Source organism: Watersipora subatra, chromosome 4, assembly GCF_963576615.1.
Source record: "Watersipora subatra chromosome 4, tzWatSuba1.1, whole genome shotgun sequence".
In the NCBI taxonomy this organism is placed as follows: domain Eukaryota; kingdom Metazoa; phylum Bryozoa; class Gymnolaemata; order Cheilostomatida; family Watersiporidae; genus Watersipora; species Watersipora subatra.
Genome location: NC_088711.1, coordinates 61,397,452 through 61,414,914, shown reverse-complemented (window position 1 = coordinate 61,414,914; position 17,463 = coordinate 61,397,452). Strand labels below are relative to the sequence as shown.

The following is a 17,463-nucleotide window of genomic DNA, read 5'->3' as shown; positions in this document are numbered from 1 at the left end:
AGCACAATATTTTATGCAATGAACGATTTCATGATTTGCAATGAAAGCAGAATTGGTGCGCTGAAGAGTTAAGGCAAGCACCTGACTGACCAGTACCAGCATCTTATCATGCTAGACCCAGTAATAAGTTTATTAACATATACATAGAGGTATACAGCAAAGCAAAATAATTCTATTTAAAATAGATTAATAATGTGATAAATGCACAGAACAACATCTAGAAGCGAGCGGAGTGGCTTTGGAGAGAATTGAATAACAACAGCTTCCAGTAGTACAGATTATGAAGATATGTATTAATAATACAAAAATGTTGAATGTGTGATGATGGCTGACACTTTCTTTTACCCAATTAAACTGCTTATAAAAGAGTCTCCGGAGAGTGTCCAGCCATTCAACAGCGCGAGAAGTAAATGTGAAACAAAAGCACTAAAATACAAAATATACTGCCACGATCACTTGTGGACTGTAATGAGCGAAACTAATCGTCAGGAAAGCACCGATGGTAACCGCAAAAATGGCTGCGTATTGCCAGATGTGATACGAATATATCAATGGCACAGTTGACAAGTAGGCGACGGCCATTGTCCTTAAATAATAGACATACTTAGATGGAGTGGCGAGACAATTCTATCTTTATAGCACCGAGAGCTGATGAGCTGATTGCTTTGCTTGCTGCGGATGGTTAACTAAAATGTCTTCAATACAAAAATATACTGAATGGACGCGCCTTTAGCTTGCTGAGCAAGACTGGCATTTCATGGAAAGATCTTATACTAAAGTGCGTGTATAAAAATATATTCTATCGGAGATTTTATGATCCGAAAAAGGTGGAATTTGCAGCTGTAAGATTTGGCGGCGAGGATTCCTGGAACACGGTCTATAACTAAAGGTAAGTACAACGAGAATACAAAAGACGTGACAAAGTGAGTGGAATAAAAAGGTGACTGTTCAACTAATGACACTCAAAGATATGTTTATTAGTTGGATTGAGTAAGAACTGGCTGCTGGTCATGAAGAAGAATGGGAAGGAAGGCTTTACTCTCGGGTGAATCGAGGTAAATGATTGAGTCATCTATGTCATCCTCAGTCAGCGGCAACCACTCCTGACCAATTGAGGTAGAGATCTAAAATAAAACAATCAAAATTACCTTAACAAAAGCTCTACCTTTTTAGATAAGTACAGCAAACATAAGTAACTTAGATATCTTAGAAACCTTCACGTGATAATTTCACGCGATAACACAATAACCAAACAAACCAATAACCACAATGTTTGAGTACGTCATCGAAATAAAGAAATTTCAACCTATGGCGTTTTCGTGATAGCTGCGATTAACTGTTCGTTTTTAGGCTTTTAAGAGCTTGTTATCACATTTCCACACATTTTGCACCCATAACACAGCAGAGTAAGACATGGTGAAACTTTTGATACCAAATAACTGTAATGTGAATTTTGTTACGAGTCAACCTTTAACAAAACCTTTCTCAGATAAGTATTGCAAACATAAACAACTTGGATATTTTAAAACCTTCCGGCCTATATAACCTTAACATCGTGACCATAAAACGCTCCCTTTCTGTTATTCTATAAAGAATATGGGATAGAAAACATGAGGAATAATTCTGAAAACGTCGGGTCAAAATGAGTACGCCAGTTTTTATATCTGGGTAATTTATGAATTTATACCTGCAAATAATCAACAGAATGAAACAACAATTTTTGTGGAATTATGCAAAGTTTGAACATACAAAATGTATCGCGTAATTAAATTATAAAGATCATTTGTAGTTAAGGCAGTTTATTGTTATTGTCAATGAACATGCGCATAACGAAAAATAATTTTTTAAACTGATAACTAATTGCAACTTTTTGACAAATACACCTTGAAGACAAGCCGTAATTTAATAATAAGCTATTTAACACAACACGCAGGGACTAGAATTCTTTAAATAAGTTATAGCATTACAAAAATTTATTAGATGGCAAATCTATATGCGCACAGAATATGAACAATTGAACCAGCTGGACCTATGAGGACTAATGAGATGTGACAGCATCGAAGTCTACACACTTGGTGACAATTGTTAAGGGACAGACAGTTTCATTTTAGACAAGAGTTATTTCCTCTTGTCAAGCAATTTAAAACCATTCAGCGTAACAGTGGTTAGCAGTTATGAAGTTATGCAGGTAATTATAGTTGGAGTTATGTAGCCTTGGAGTTATGCAGGTCATTATAGTTGGAGTTATGTCGCCATGGAGTCATGTCGCCAACCATTTACTTGAGCAGCTGAAAGATTGTAAAGCTGCAGCCAACACAATGTCATGGCATCTTTTTTTTGTCAGATAATTTTGTAGAACATTAAGATCTGTCACGAGAAAAACAATCAGAAAAAAGTTAACTACAAAAATGATATGTGCTTTGTTATTCTAGTAGACAAACTCAGCTATGTTTAAAGACAGTATAAAACGAAGCGTAAGCTAAGCATCAATAAGATGGTACTCTATGAATATATTCTACAAATATCACTCAAGTTCATACTTACACGAACACGCATTTCCATAAGAACTTTATATTACAAGGTTACTCAAAATCAGGTTCTTTGCGCCTGATGTGAAGGTCTCGCACATTTGACAAATTATTTATCAAGTAAACATATCATCAAAAAAAGTATATTTTAGTTTTATACAATAGACTGTATAACAACAAACTGTTGAACAATGTTCTTTTTGTCATAACTTGAAATAGCGTATCACTTATTGCAGAAAGGGACCAAACACTATATCCGAAGAACACATCTTTGGAAACAATACCTGCTATGTTCGAATATCTTTAATATATTAAAGTTTGTCTCATGGATACACATGATGGTGACACTTATGCTGACAGCTGTCGAGGCAAGTCTTCACCAAAAACTGGTCCTATGCCTTCTGGATATTTAATTTTGACGCATCTAGCATGTATTCAGCATGTATATAGCATGTCTATAGCGTGTATATAGGCTGTATATAGCAAGTATTTAGCATGTATATCATAGTCTGCCCTCAGTTTGTACATCATCAGTACCATTAAAGCAAAACCTTCAAAAAAACCTTATTTTCATCTAAATTTACCTTCAAATAATGTATTACTCTTGAATACACAAAAGAGAGTAAACGTGACATTTGAATTACCCATATTTGAAGAATATCCATTGTTTTCCAAAAGGGTTTTATTTCAAGTTCTTTAAAATTTGAAACACCGTCTCATGAAGACTATCTGATTATTACAGAATGATGGACACACCTCCTCACAGAATGTATCAAAGGACATGGCGAAGTCTTCCTCAAACTCAGCTTCTCCCTGGTTGAAGGCAGTAATACACTCTTCCAGCACCTCAAACTTACGAAGTTGCATTCCTCTCAGGCGCGCCACAGCAAGCACATCGTGCTCCCTCAGAGCAATTCCTGCAGCAGACCCGCACGTAACAGTTTACATAGAAGTGCAGTTTTCACACGCTGTTTGTTAACACTGAGTGGTTGATGTAGGAAGTCTCCGTAAATAAGGTTCTAAATTTTGTGTGATTCAACAGATGAGGAAGATCTTATATGCCAAAAACCTCTAAAGAGGAAGCAAGGATCCAAATGGATGTCTTTCCTCTTACTATGTATTTACAGATAACTAGACAACTAGAGCCAGTTTACCCAGCTATGTCCACTTGACCGATCCAAAAGCCTCGAGTGAACAAGTTGTTATAACAAGGGCCACACGAGTGATAACCAAACTAATCCAATCAGCATTGTTTTAGCAACTTCCTGTCTTGTCGCTACATAGTTCCAGTTTTATCAATTCGGGATCACATTTGGATCAATCATTCGTGAAGAAATAAAACATCACATTTACTGGTAATCTGATGCCCAATAGCGGTAGGTTGTCAGCTTTTACACTACAGTTACGTTGGCTCTTTTCTTCCATACAACAACAGCTTTAGGTCAATAACAGCTGAGAGTTGTCTCCTTTTAAAAAGCTCTAACAGGAACATTTCTGATTTTTATGGTAATGCCATGTAATGCGAGAAGAATAAGTCAAACCTTGGAGTACAAATGCATGAAATTCCTCCACAATTGGTCAATAACCAAACATGAGACAAAGAGGTTTCTTTGATAACGTATCATCCAGCAGTTTCATATAGACCAAATCTTGTACTGGGTAGCAAAGAACACCAACCTATGACAATGAAGGATGTCAAGTTCTTGCACCTCCAGGCCATCATCACAAAAGGATCTTGCTCATCCACAGAGATATCATAGTACATGGGGCCTTCGCGCATACCTACAACATGCCATAGTACATAGAACCTTCTCAAGAACCCCTACAAGATGCCACAGTATATGAAGCCTTCAAGAATACCTACAAGTAACTAGATAGGTTATATACAAGTAACTACGTACATGTAGTAACTATTTGGTTATATACAAGTAACTATTACTAATTTACAGTTCACCTAGAGGTGGCTAAGTTACATCCCATTTTTATCGATACCTCTATTTCAGGACCTACGCAACGCATAGCCTGCACACATTCGTTTTTGTGGATTTATTGTTTTATTGATTACTAGTGTAGTAATTGAGCGTTTCACCCAGTTTAATGTAATACACTTGTATTGTTATAGCAATTATCTGCAGTATTTATTAAGAAATGCATGAAACTTATTAAGAAACTTGGATGCAGCAATCAAAATGCTTTATTAAGAGACGTGTTCACATGTAATCGTGCCAATGAATAGTCAGATAGTTAAAGAAAGGTTCACACTATATCGTCATATCTCGGAGTTGATTTCAAAATACTTCAGTGATCGTCGGTGAGAAACAATGTTCACACTACCATTAATTTTTTTTTATTGTTCCTGACGAAACCTCTTTCTTGCAGAGCGATCTAATCAAATACTAGCCTCATAGCGAGTAACACAAACGAAAATATAGATGAAGCTATCCGCAACAGCGAATCATTATCATCAAAATGGTGCACATTGGGCAGACTGGCGCTGATGCTCGACAAACTACCGAGAAAGTTTGACAGATGCAAACCTCTCCAGCCTATCGGCGATTCTTCACTTGCCATTGGTTCACTGCGCACATAGCCGACAATGAACGTTAAAAGACAACGCTGACATACGGCGATACCGTGTGGTTCACACCTATCTGGTTTCACACCAATAGGTGTGAAACCAGACCAAGCAGACATAAAATCAACGAAAAAGTTAAGTACTGTATTATTTATTTGAACGCCACCTATAATAGAACGCTACTATAGGAGAAGGGTTGACAAACACAGCACCACCCATTAATTGACCGCTATAATTAATTAACCACCACTTTGACATTCTTTGATCTTGACGAACCCATAATAGAAAGTGATCAGTAAAAAAGTGCCCCGAAAATGAAACTAAAATGACTCGGTTACATCAATAACAATTCTTTTGTTGTTGCTGTAGTTACATCTGCTTCACCAGTGTGTAGTTCTGATGATCACTACAATCATCAAAACTAAACTCTGATTCGAAGTCAGTAAGGTCTAAATCTGATCCATCGTTTTCAGATTCGTCCATAATGTGGTTTACAATCTGACCTAAAAACTTTAAAGCGTTTTGTTGAACGATGAGAATACACTTCAAGAAAACCATATGACGTAATAGCAGCCAGTGTTATGGCATATCGAAGTCCATTTTCTAACTACAAAGCTTTACCGATTTTTCTTTAAAACTTGCTTTAAGATTGCTCATAAGAATAAAAGTTTGAAAGCGACACATCAAAATAATTAACTAACGTATTTTGTTAATATTTTATAATCCAAGAAGTACCCTGTTTAACTTGCACTGATACTTTGATGTATATGACAAAGGGTTTAACGCAAATGTCGAGGCCGACAGCATCAATGTCGGCTCCACCCAAATGAAAGTGCCAAATATATGCTTCACCCGTAAAAGGGTTAAATTTATCTTCCTAAAATTCTGATGAGCTAGTTGAAAAATACAACACCACCCTCTATTTGAACGTCACCTATAATAAAACGCCACTATAGGGAAGGGTTAAAAAATACAGCGCCACGGCGTTCAAATAGAGGTTTTAGAGAAAACTGTTAAGTTAAACTGGATTGATGTCAAAGAGAGAAAAAATACAATTTGGGCAAAACTATATTAGCAAGCGAAGCAGGTCTTAGAATGAATTAACATCTCATGTCGAAGTTTGGTTGTACACGGGGCATACCCGCAAATCTGCAAACAAGACAAACTCTAATACAAACACAAATACTAAAACCCCACATGAGCAATCACATAGATAAGAGAAGCTAGTAATTCCAGAAATGAACAAAGTGTTGAAAACAGATACAACAAAACTATGAGGCACAATTCAAAAAGTAGGTTTGTGTAAGAAAATGATTGTCATTTTCAAGAGAGCCAATGGGAGCCAGTACCAGCAGTCTGATAGGGCTATCATTTACTCAACCAAAGGTGATCATATGCTTCCACAACTAAAAGTAGATAAAACATTCCGAGTTTGGGCGAAATAAGCAAATGGTTATTCTAACCATGATATCAACAAACATGTGTCAACGAGACAGCAAACTCACTTTCAACGATATGGAGGGAGCGAAGCGTGCGAGCCTGGTGCCTGGCTACGTGATGAAAGCCTGGAACGTAGAATTCATCACAGAAGAGTACTCGCAGGTGGTTGAGTGGCATGCTGTGGTTGATGACAGTCATCATATCCCTTATAGCCTGGGGGCATCGGATTATGTTGAGCGTCAGCTCGAGGTCAGGACATCTGCAGTCAAGCAATATGCAATCAATAAATATTGACGCGATGATGGCAAAGTTGTTAAAAGCTGTACTTGCCACTATTCCTGAAATGTTAATGCTGACAGAAGACAAAGGGCATGATAACCGATTGCTGACAAATGTTCAGATGACCGACGAGATGAACTAGTGTTAGTAGATTTTATTGGAATTTATCGGTGTTTTTCTATCATTTGCGATTGTTTTTAATGTTGGAAGTGATCTGACCGCCAGGAGCTTTCAATCAATTAAAATCGACAAAACTTGACCGCGGTTAAAACACTCCAATAAAGCGAATGTGCGATTATGACGTCGATAGTTGCAAAGAGACGCGTAACGCTGCAACTTAAGCGTAATAGCCGATGATGACTAGTGACGCCATTTCGGCACATATTTTTCTTCTGGGCGTTTCAACCGCGATCAAGCTCTGTTGATTTTGATCTCGAAAGATTCTGGCAGTCTAGTTACTTTAAACATCAAAAGGAATCACAAACGATAGAAAAATATCGACACTTTCTGATAAAATCGATCAAAGTTTTGTGTAAGTTAATGTTTAATGGGTCTTACAGTTCTTCAGTTACAGTTTAATGCTGACAGAAAGCATCCAATCTTACAAGCTACAACCAAGCTAAGAGAAGTACTCACAGACATCCCTAAACTGCGGATACGACCAAGAGATGATAGACCTGTAACACTACGAGTAGACTATTTACCGACTACATTGACCTGTTCATCCAATGCTTGCAATATAGTGGAGCAATTAGGTAAATCAGCTTGAATGCAGGGAGATTTGAGGATAGACGTACAATAGATACTTGACAATTCTGTGGGTGTCAGTCAGAGTGTTCACTAGTCACTCAGAGAATCTGTAATTTGGCTGAACCTCTTGTGTAGTAACATTTCTGATGTGGGAAAATCATTCAATGGAAAAGAAGATTTTAAGTCAAATTGTACCTACTGAATAAAAAACACAGAGTAAACTTTTAACTATGACTGTCAATTGTGGACCAACCAAATATTTGGTAATATTTGAATGACGGATTGCAAGGCCTGAATGGCTGGCAAGATCTTCATTTTTGTAACTTGGAGAGTGGCAAAAGCATATTTCCTTCAGACAGCAATAGATATATGAAGACATCATTGTGACCCCTGACAATGACATGTTGCGTATCACGGTAGATGCTCTCATGAAGTATACCTCCCATAATGTAAATTTCTCATAACGTAAAGAATTCATGTAAATTCATTGCTTCATACTACAAAAGCAATTCCATATAACGTATATGTCAAGTAGGGGTAAGTTCTCAAATACGATTTGAATAATAAGAATCTCGTAGTTAGCCATAAGGATATTGCATTTTTCTTGGCGCACTTGAAAGAGAAAACGACATAGGTCTCCATTTTTAGACAAGTACACTGGCAATCGGTTCGCCATTAGAGATCGTCAGAAGTGTCGATAAAGCGCAGAGACTCAGTAGTTGCGCGATTCTTCAGAAATATTTGAAGGTGAATATTGATGCAGGTATTAGTGTCGGTCTATCAATCTGAGTGTCACAAGTTGGAGTATCGTAGAAAGCTATTTGTTATCATAACCTTGAACCCTGGAGGATGGACAGATAGACAACACCGTGCTTATTTAAAAAAAAAATTTTGTGTTTTGCTTTATTGTAGACATATAAAATATTTTTTGTTATTTTTCCTTTTTAGAATAGAACTTGTCTAGAAAAAAAACAAAAAAATCATTGTAAACTGGCATTGGAGGTGTACGCTTCCCTTGAAGGTTTACTTGCAACAAAATTCACATTACACATATTTGGTATCAAAAGATTCACCATGTCTTACTCTACTGTGCTGTAGGTGAAAAATATGTGGAAATGTGATTGCAAGCTCTTAAAAGTTCAAAAATGAAAAGTTAATCACAGCCATCACGAAAACGCCGTAGTTTTTAATCTATTTATTTCGGTGACGTGCTCAAATATTGTGGTTATCGTTTTGACACGTGATGTTATCACATGATTTTAAAGGCCAATAAAAGGCTCAATACAAATTTCTCATAGCACTAGTTTATGACAAACACTTCGGGTTTTACCGGAAAGCCCGTATCAAATATAGATGCTCGCTACTTTACAGTTTTGTTTCGGCTTGGTGTAATCATCTAGTGGTAATCTAATCATCTGACCCATGCTTCCTACCAAACAGCGCCAACAATTTCTGCAGCATTTTTTGACTATCACAGGTGACCAACGGCTCGTCATGTTTATCAGAAGATGATATGAACTCTTTCGAGCTAAGGTTAAAAAATTGACAAATTTTTACGGTAGGTTTTGAGATATCAGTGAGCAAAGTGACAGCATTACGATGATGATGAAATAGAGGCATAATGACAATAGACACGGCTTTATTGAATGCGTGAAGTATATTTGAGACGATATTTTCACCAATGGGGTTGCATGAAAGTGTAAACAGAAGTAATTGTGTTCAACTGCGACCCATTTGAGCGGTTTTGAGAAAGGATTCTAATCTACGACGTTTTCGTGATGGCTGCAATTAACTGTTCGTTTTTGAGGTTTTAAGAGCTGGTAATCACATTTCCACATATTTTGCACCTACAACACACCAGAGTAAAACATAGTGAATCTTTGATACCAAATAACTGCAATGTGAATTTTGTTGCAAGTCAACCTTAAACTGATGGTAAAATTACTGCAATCATGGACCATAAACCAAGGGAAAGTGATAAAAAAAGGAGAAAAGTTGTCGATACAAAACAATAATACCATAGTTACTGCACAGTCATTAAATTAAAAAGTGGAGTCTCGATGCTTCCTTTTTGAAGGGCCAAAGAGGTGAGTTTGAAAAGATCTTGAACCGGATTAGGCAACTTGAACGTATTTTACTGTTCGTATAAAATAAAACCCCTATAGATAACTTAGACGTTCCTCAGATGGATTGTTTGCATTGCACTTGTTACTACACTCTACTGTATTATAAAAGTTCAGCCAAACCTCAATATGGCTGTACCATAACTCCAAACATATTAGTAATACAGTGGCCAGAGATAAGTAAACCAAAAATATTAAAAACTTTCTAAAATAGTTCAGCCAATTTGATTCTAGTCTGTAAGCTAGGGATAAATAATAATATAACAGCGAGTTTCATTGGTCCTGCATTTAATCACTGTAATATAACAGCGAGTTTCATTGGTCCTGTTTTTAATCACTGTAAATGCAACAACAACAGCCGATCACAGGTTAGCTGAGCGGTTCATATGAACTATTTAGATTTAAACATTATAAAGCAAAAACCATGTATCATTTCATGTTGTAACAATTGAAGGATGATCATACCTCAACAATGTAACTAATGTGACAATTTCCATGTGACTCTGCAAATGTATGAATTTCTAACAAACAGGAATATATCAATTATTTTAGAGAACTGAGCACTTGTAAAGTGGAGTTTAGTAGAGGGGCATAGCTTCGCAGAACTTACCAATCATGGTTAATAATCCATTAACCCCCGAAGGCAGACTAGACCTGCATGGTGTACGGATTCCACATGTGGTTACATTATTATATACTTGACCCTTGAGGTCATGCACAAATGTGTACAGACATGTTATGGAAATAATCAAACTGAACCAAACATTACAGTAGCAACTTATTACCTACAAATCTTTTTCAAAAATATAACATCACATCGATAGGAGGAAGAAGAATTGAACCAATTGAAACAATTATGTTACAAACTTGTTTAAACATAATTTTTAATATCCTTCATTTTTTCGTGACGTAATTTTATCGTTGTCGGTCATCATGATATAGACAATTTTATCGTTAAAAACACGAAGCTTTTGCGATGATAATTTGAAAACGATGTTTTTGTTTGCAATTTTTTTATTATAGAATCAAAACAACACCTAAAAGTACTAGTAAATAAAAGAAAAACGATTGGTTTTCTACCTTAATGGCGGCTTTTTCGTGAACGAGCGAACGTGCAAACGACTTGATGATGTCGAAAAAAATGATGGATAGTTGTACAAAAATACAGACAAGGGTTTGCGATTAGATTAAATTGCAGGCGGGTTCATCCACCAACTGCTGTAATAAAAAGGAGATTTTGATTTTCTCACATACATTCAAAGAAGGTGCGGCATTTGACAATCTATTACCTTGTGATAGCAACTAATACGGATTATTGTTAAAAATCATGGAAGTCAATGTTATGTTTATGACTGAAATATTAGATATAAAATAATAGTATGTTTCCAATATTAATCCCTTCATAATTTGAATCAGCAGATTTAGTTAATGGTTGTCATATTTGCTAATTTAATAATTTGGATGAACAGGTTATGAAAGGATGTGTAATGTAGGTTATTCATGAACGACTGTTGCACATATTGTCTACCCCAGGACATGGTTTGAAAGATTCCATATTCCATTGCTTGAATGATAACATATTTTTATTAATTTTACATTTTATGTTCAATTTCTACCAGGTTACTTTTACTTACCTAATTTTAACATTTCGAGAAATCTTTAACTTTCTGTGACGGAGATTATGTAATAAATCAAGGCAAATAATAGGCCTAAATTTTATGTTGCTTAAGGCTGGTTCACACTATATAGCCGTATGTCAGCGTTCCCCTTTCGGCGTTCATCGTCGATTATGTGAACCGTAAACCGATGGCATCGACGAAGCAACGCGGACACGTCAGGGAAGTTTGCAGCTGTCAATCTTTCCTGATCTTTCGCCGAACATCGACGACCGCCTTTCAAATGTGACCCATCTCGGCGATGGTAATTCGCGGTCGCCATTAGGGTGATTATTTATTTCCGTTTATGACTTAATGGCTTTAATGGTCTATATTTTAGAACTCTATGTAATGGTTTATATTTTATACAGATCTACATAATGGTTAATATTTTGGTTTCAAGTAATTTACAGATGTACTGCTTAGCACTCTGCAGAAAACTTCATGATTAAGTAGAGTGCTGAGGTGGAGAGCTGCTGAGTAAATACAAGAGCTCAATCACGACTTTTCACACACTAATAGTTACTTTAACTTTTAACAACTTTATCTCATAGGAATTCGGAGAAAGAGAAAATAGTCTCAATATAATCTTACGGTTGCACTACGATGACTGACCATATTGATACTATTTGGCATATAAAATGCCAGCCTTCCGCTGATCAATGCAATGATATTTAGCAATGTAGTCTTTGCAACGACGATTTACATTCTCTTTGTCTTGCATTGCTAATATTTATATACTGCAAAAAATTAAATTGAAATAAAATGATTTTTATTGAAAAATAAAGTTTATTAATAGATGAATGTGGTTACCTTTCATGCAGCAACGTCCAAGTTCTATCGTGAACGAGTCTAACGCCTTCCTCGTGATTAAACATGGACAAGCACAATAACTTGAGCTGTACTCGAGAAGCCTCTGAAAGACTGACAAGCAATTCATCAGACAAATCGGCCGTATCAAGACTGAGACGCTGAAGAAACCGAAATGTAAGGAGGTCCTGAACATCGACAGGTTGATAAACAAATTCCCGAAGTTCATCACACCGACTAAAAAAGATTATGATTGTCCAGAAAATGATAGCTACAAAATGAGCATAGAACTATATAACAGAAAAAAAGGTTAGAAATAAATACATTCTAGCAGGATAAATCAACTAGATCTATGAAAAAGGGTTACACAAGTAAAAAAAGATATGTATGTGGTTGTTTGGTTTAAAAGCAGAGTGGACCTCCTACAACATGAATATCCTTTTACGCAGATATATTATGTAAGAAATTCCATTGAAGGTGAACTTGACGCAAGTTCTCAAATTTAATTTGATTAACAAGAGTTCCATAGTGAGCTTTGAAAATAGTGTTTTCTTTTGCAGCACGTTGAAAAGAAGATGAAATATAGGGGTACATCCAGGGTTGACACAAAAAATCCAATTGTTTGAATCATTGAATTAAATCATTTGATTTGCTCAAGGGAAAAATCCTAATTTTTTTCATAATTCAGCAAAAAATCAATATTTGTGACAAACAAAATTGGTTTGTCAAAAATGTGATGAATTAGCAAGTGGAGATAACTGATTGCATGTGTTATACAATGCTACAGAAGGTCCTTTGAAGTTAGTAAACCTTAAAGCAGGAACTAATTGTGAGGTAGCAACTGGTAGTTTTCCTCACTACTATGTTTAAAATATGGCATTATGACTGGAGTTGCTCCAATTTCGGTATCTGAATTGGTATCGGCTGATCTTTTTGAAAAAACCTGAAACTTCAGATACTTAAAATTACATATCAATATTTTGCAGGAAACAGTATTTTAGCCTGCTACACCAATAAAAATCATCAGCGGCAAATTCCTTACTTTTACCTAATGAATTCCGGCCTGTCACACTATTTATTTAATGTCTATAGCCTGATCAACATCAACACAGCTGAGGAATATTTTTGCTTTAGTCAGGACGTAATCACAAAGTGTGGTATTTCCGCAATTACAGCGATAGGATTTATTGCAGCTAATCACGAACAAGATAATAAAGATGGGAAACAAGAATGCAGTGTAATATTTCCACTTACTAACATTACGAAAGTAATTTAAGTAGTCGATGCATAAAGTTATCTATCACTCTCTTAATCCTGACGATACAATGTACCATTTGTATCGTACAAAATATGGTAACCCCAGTGGCCTATCGGTATTTAGCCTGTCCTACATCATCTGTGGCAAATGAGTCCCTCTTCAGTACAAATGGCTACATTGATAGTGATAGAAGAAAAAGACTTACTGCGAGAATTAAATCACTAATGGTAATTAAAAGAAACATTGATTTGCTCTAAACTTGTACAGGCACAGCAGTTCGTTCAGCAATAGAAGAGAGACAGACTTCTTTATCACATAGAGAGCTGTACCACTAACAGTAATTACTTTTATTAATTATAAATTACAAGAAACATGGACTGTTTTGTTATTACATGCACGGTATGTCGGTATGTGAATATATATTTTTTCCAATACAAACGAATATAACATTAATATTTACATTTTTTGCATTATATTTGCATAATAAAATGAACAATTATCTATGCAACACAAAAGATCTGATTATTTTTCAATAAGAATCGGTATATCGGATCGGTATTTGAATCGGCTGGTGAATTTATAATCATAGCATCTCTAATTATGACATCAACTCTTTACTGCAATATAGCTCAAGTGAGAGCATTGAAAGGGTATCCTCCTTTTGGATTTGTTTATGACTAAATAAGAAACCAGCTAAGTACTAACGAAACCGATAAACTGATATTTCTATTTCGCATTATGAACCACATCGATCACACCAAAGGAGAGCGTGTTTGAATATTCCATAGTGCCTTTTTAATGTGTTTGGCTTTCATTCCTACTTTGTGTGAAACTGCTAGTAGTTCTACTCCAAAAACTTCCATGTTGTTCGTAAATTATAATTTTATATGGCTGCTGAATGCAAGACATATAAGAAGTGGTCAAACTAAAACATGTTAAGGTACTAATATATTGAAAAATGGGTTCACCAGTGTTCTGACGTGCAAAGCAATTCACAAATAATTTGTATGGACAAAATATGTGAAAAAATAAAATTTACCAAAACATAAAATTTGGAAAAATTAAAATCGAAGTCATGATTGACTCCAACCCTCGGTATCTCTATTACACATACGAATACTGTAGCACGCTGGCAGTTTAGTGTGCCATTAGGGATCGTCAAGTGTGCCATTACAGCACAGATAATAAGTAGGTGCACAATTATTCAGAAATACCTAAAGATGGATGATTGGTGCAGGTATTGGTCTACCAAGCTGAATGTCACGAGCTGGGGTCTCTGTGAAAGCATTCTTTTATCCTAACCTACAGTTCTGGCTTCGGACAAATGGACATAGATACTGGTCTTACTATAGTAAGTATATATATATATATATATATATATTTCTGTTTTGCTGTATTTCAGAAATATCAAAAAGAAATGCTTTTTGCAGTATAGAGACAACGCGCTCACGCAAAATGCAAAAAAAACATTGATTTAAGTTGACATTGAAGGTGTACGCTTCCCTTAACTTAATTTAAAAGTACCGTACCCGTGAACCCTAAACCAAGTGAACGTGATAAGAAACGACTTGTAAAAAGAAACCAATCAAACCACAGTTACTCTATAGTCATTAAATTAATGTTAAGTTTAGTTTGTTCCAATTTGAAGGGACAAAAGGAATGAGTTTGGGACGATCTTGAAACGGATTGAACAATTCACATTTATTGTAGTGTTCAGATAACGTAAAATCCCTATAACGTAAACATTCCTGGAACGAATTATTTACATTGTAGGAGCGCCTACTGTAGGGCCTATACATAGCTATATAGCTATATACGTATAATAAATAGAAGTTCATAGTAAATATTATATTAACCTATGAATAACAAAACAAACTTTCACTTTTGAGTACCCTTCACTAATTTCTAACGGTATTCCTGTCCATATAATGTAGAATACCTATAGCGTAAACATTCTCGGAGTGAATTATTTACGATGCAGTCCAGCTATAGCCAAATCGCGGATCTAGACACAGATTCGGATCTTTGTAGTTTTCTTGTGGATCTTTAAAGATGAATGTGAAAATTTGTTGTTTTTTAATTTGTTTTTAAAAGAAATTTTGTAAACTTTTCTCTGAATTTCTGTATATTCCTTGTTTTCAGCAATGAATTTTGAAAAAAGTAATCATAGAACACGACTCACAAATACTCATCGCTGTAAGTAGCAAAAAACCGCGTTTTGATAGTATTGTGAAGTCAAAGCCCACTCCTCATTTCTCTCACTGATATCAAACATAGTTATTGTAGCACATTCATTCACTGATTTTTAGTCAAATTATGTATTCAAGCGAAATTTTGTAAAATTGTATTTGACGCCTTGTTTAAGATGTACATGATAAATTGCATGTTTATGTATGATAAAAAAGAAAACACACATCTTCAGCTTGCTGTGGATCACTCTTTCATCAGATATGTCTGTAACGGATCATGGCCAAAATCGTTTGGCCATGATCCGTTTGGCCATCCCTGATGTAGGCCCTGGGTGTGTCTACTGTATACGCTTAAACTCTGCACTACAACAAACCTGAGATGAAGTGATGTTAGGCTGTTTGACTGTTGACACGCCAGCGTCTTCACTATTTCATTATTATGCAAGGTAAGGGTAGGAAGGAAACCCATCGAGAGATGTTTTAGTGTGTTCGATGTAGATATAATTCTCTTCAGGTAGTTCAGATATCTGCAATTATTTGACAAGTTAGACAGGCACAGCATTAAAAACAAAAAGGTCACCAGTAAATACATCAAACAGCAAGTTTTCTTAAACCTACTGTAAATTTGCTCCAGTCCTCTTATCGTTGAATAGTGGAATATTGGAAAGGTTGAGTGAGCATTCGTTCGAAGATGTTAGCATAAGGCTGGAATTGTAATCTTCACCGTTTATGTACTGCCCACGCGGAAGTAGATTACTTTTCAGATGTTGCTCTAGTTGTTTGTGACTTTGAGACCTAGTTACAACGCCACGGGTAAAACTTTGTTTCGCATGAGCTGCTTCTCCCCAGCTGTTATTATTGATATTCATCGAGGTTGTAGCAGAGGTATTACAAGTGATTGCATTTCCATGATGTCGCTTGATAGAATGTTTTACTGGCTCACCAACAGAAGGAGCCGATATGAGGTCAGTATATTCTTGATGAGACTGAACAAGCGTTAGCGCACTGAGGTTTTTGTTTCTAGACAAACATTGAAATAAACTTAAAGCATCGCTATCCAATTGAGTAGAAACAAACGTGTTAGCATCAAAAACGTCGTCAACTAAGAGTAGTGGCTCAACTGGTAAGTATACGCTGCAACTGCTTATAAAGTGTGCAGTTTTTGACTTCAGGAATTTTTCTCTTTGCCTCTCTCCTTTGCTAGTTGCATAACTGAAGCTCACGTGCGCCCAATTTGCAGGATGAAATAGTAGTTCACGCCAATTTTTACATGTAGAACTTGCAGCTAGTTTGTCTTTAAACGGAATATAAGAATAAATATGTAAAAGTAACACCTCCGGCACATCAGCCCAGCCATCCATGCTGGTTGAACTTGAGGCATCGCTAATGTTAGAGAAGGCAAATCCCTCAAGATAAATTTTTGTAATAGAAAATATTATTACTTATGACAGAAAAATTAATTTAAGCGTTAAAAATGTTATTAAAATAAAATAAATGATTTTCTGAATTTGTATTTGGGCGTATTCATAGACTTGTTACTTGATACAACTACCCAAAATATTAAAGGCGTGAAAGTGCAGTCTCTACGTTGTAGTCGCTTCCCCGTAATTGTATTAAAATTACAATACATGTAGTTATAAGTCCTGGCGAACCAAGTGCTAGACACGTAAAAACTGTGAGGCTAGGGCCTCAAAGTGAAGGATACATTTGCAATATAACTGGCATCCCAAACTAATGTCTTGCCCAATAAAAAGCCGACACCAGATTAAGTTTCAGGTGTCTTGTCTAGTACGAGACCGATAGGCAATCCATATTTAATCAAAAAAGCTAATTAGTATTGTTCTGTTGTTACCAAT

At 35.9% G+C, this 17,463-nt stretch overlaps 1 protein-coding gene across 1 annotated transcript; it reads right to left on the bottom strand.

Annotated features, from left to right (window-relative positions):
- Window positions 1-112: 112 nt before the first annotated feature.
- LOC137393474 (F-box only protein 33-like) lies at window positions 113-16,961 on the bottom strand. Its single transcript, XM_068080044.1, has 7 exons — window positions 16,226-16,961; window positions 15,982-16,134; window positions 12,164-12,397; window positions 6,609-6,802; window positions 4,206-4,310; window positions 3,285-3,445; window positions 113-1,124 (listed from the first exon to the last, which is right to left on the bottom strand). Exons 1-7 carry the CDS (start codon window positions 16,474-16,476, stop codon window positions 978-980), a joined length of 1,245 nt encoding a protein of 414 aa, XP_067936145.1. The 5' UTR covers window positions 16,477-16,961; the 3' UTR covers window positions 113-977.
- Window positions 16,962-17,463: the final 502 nt, after the last annotated feature.

What these genes read in the sequence shown, in the direction of transcription:
- LOC137393474 (XM_068080044.1), bottom strand. Translation starts at nt 16,476, where the DNA reads ATGAATATCAATAATAACAGCTGGGGAGAAGCAGCTCATGCGAAACAA. An exon ending in TGGACGTTGCTGCATGAAAG is followed by an intron (nt 6,803 to 12,163) that starts GTAACCACATTC and finishes GCTTGACTGCAG; the next exon opens with ATGTCCTGACCTCGAGCTGA. An exon ending in TTGATACATTCTGTGAGGAG is followed by an intron (nt 1,125 to 3,284) that starts GTGTGTCCATCA and finishes GTTTTATTTTAG; the next exon opens with ATCTCTACCTCAATTGGTCA.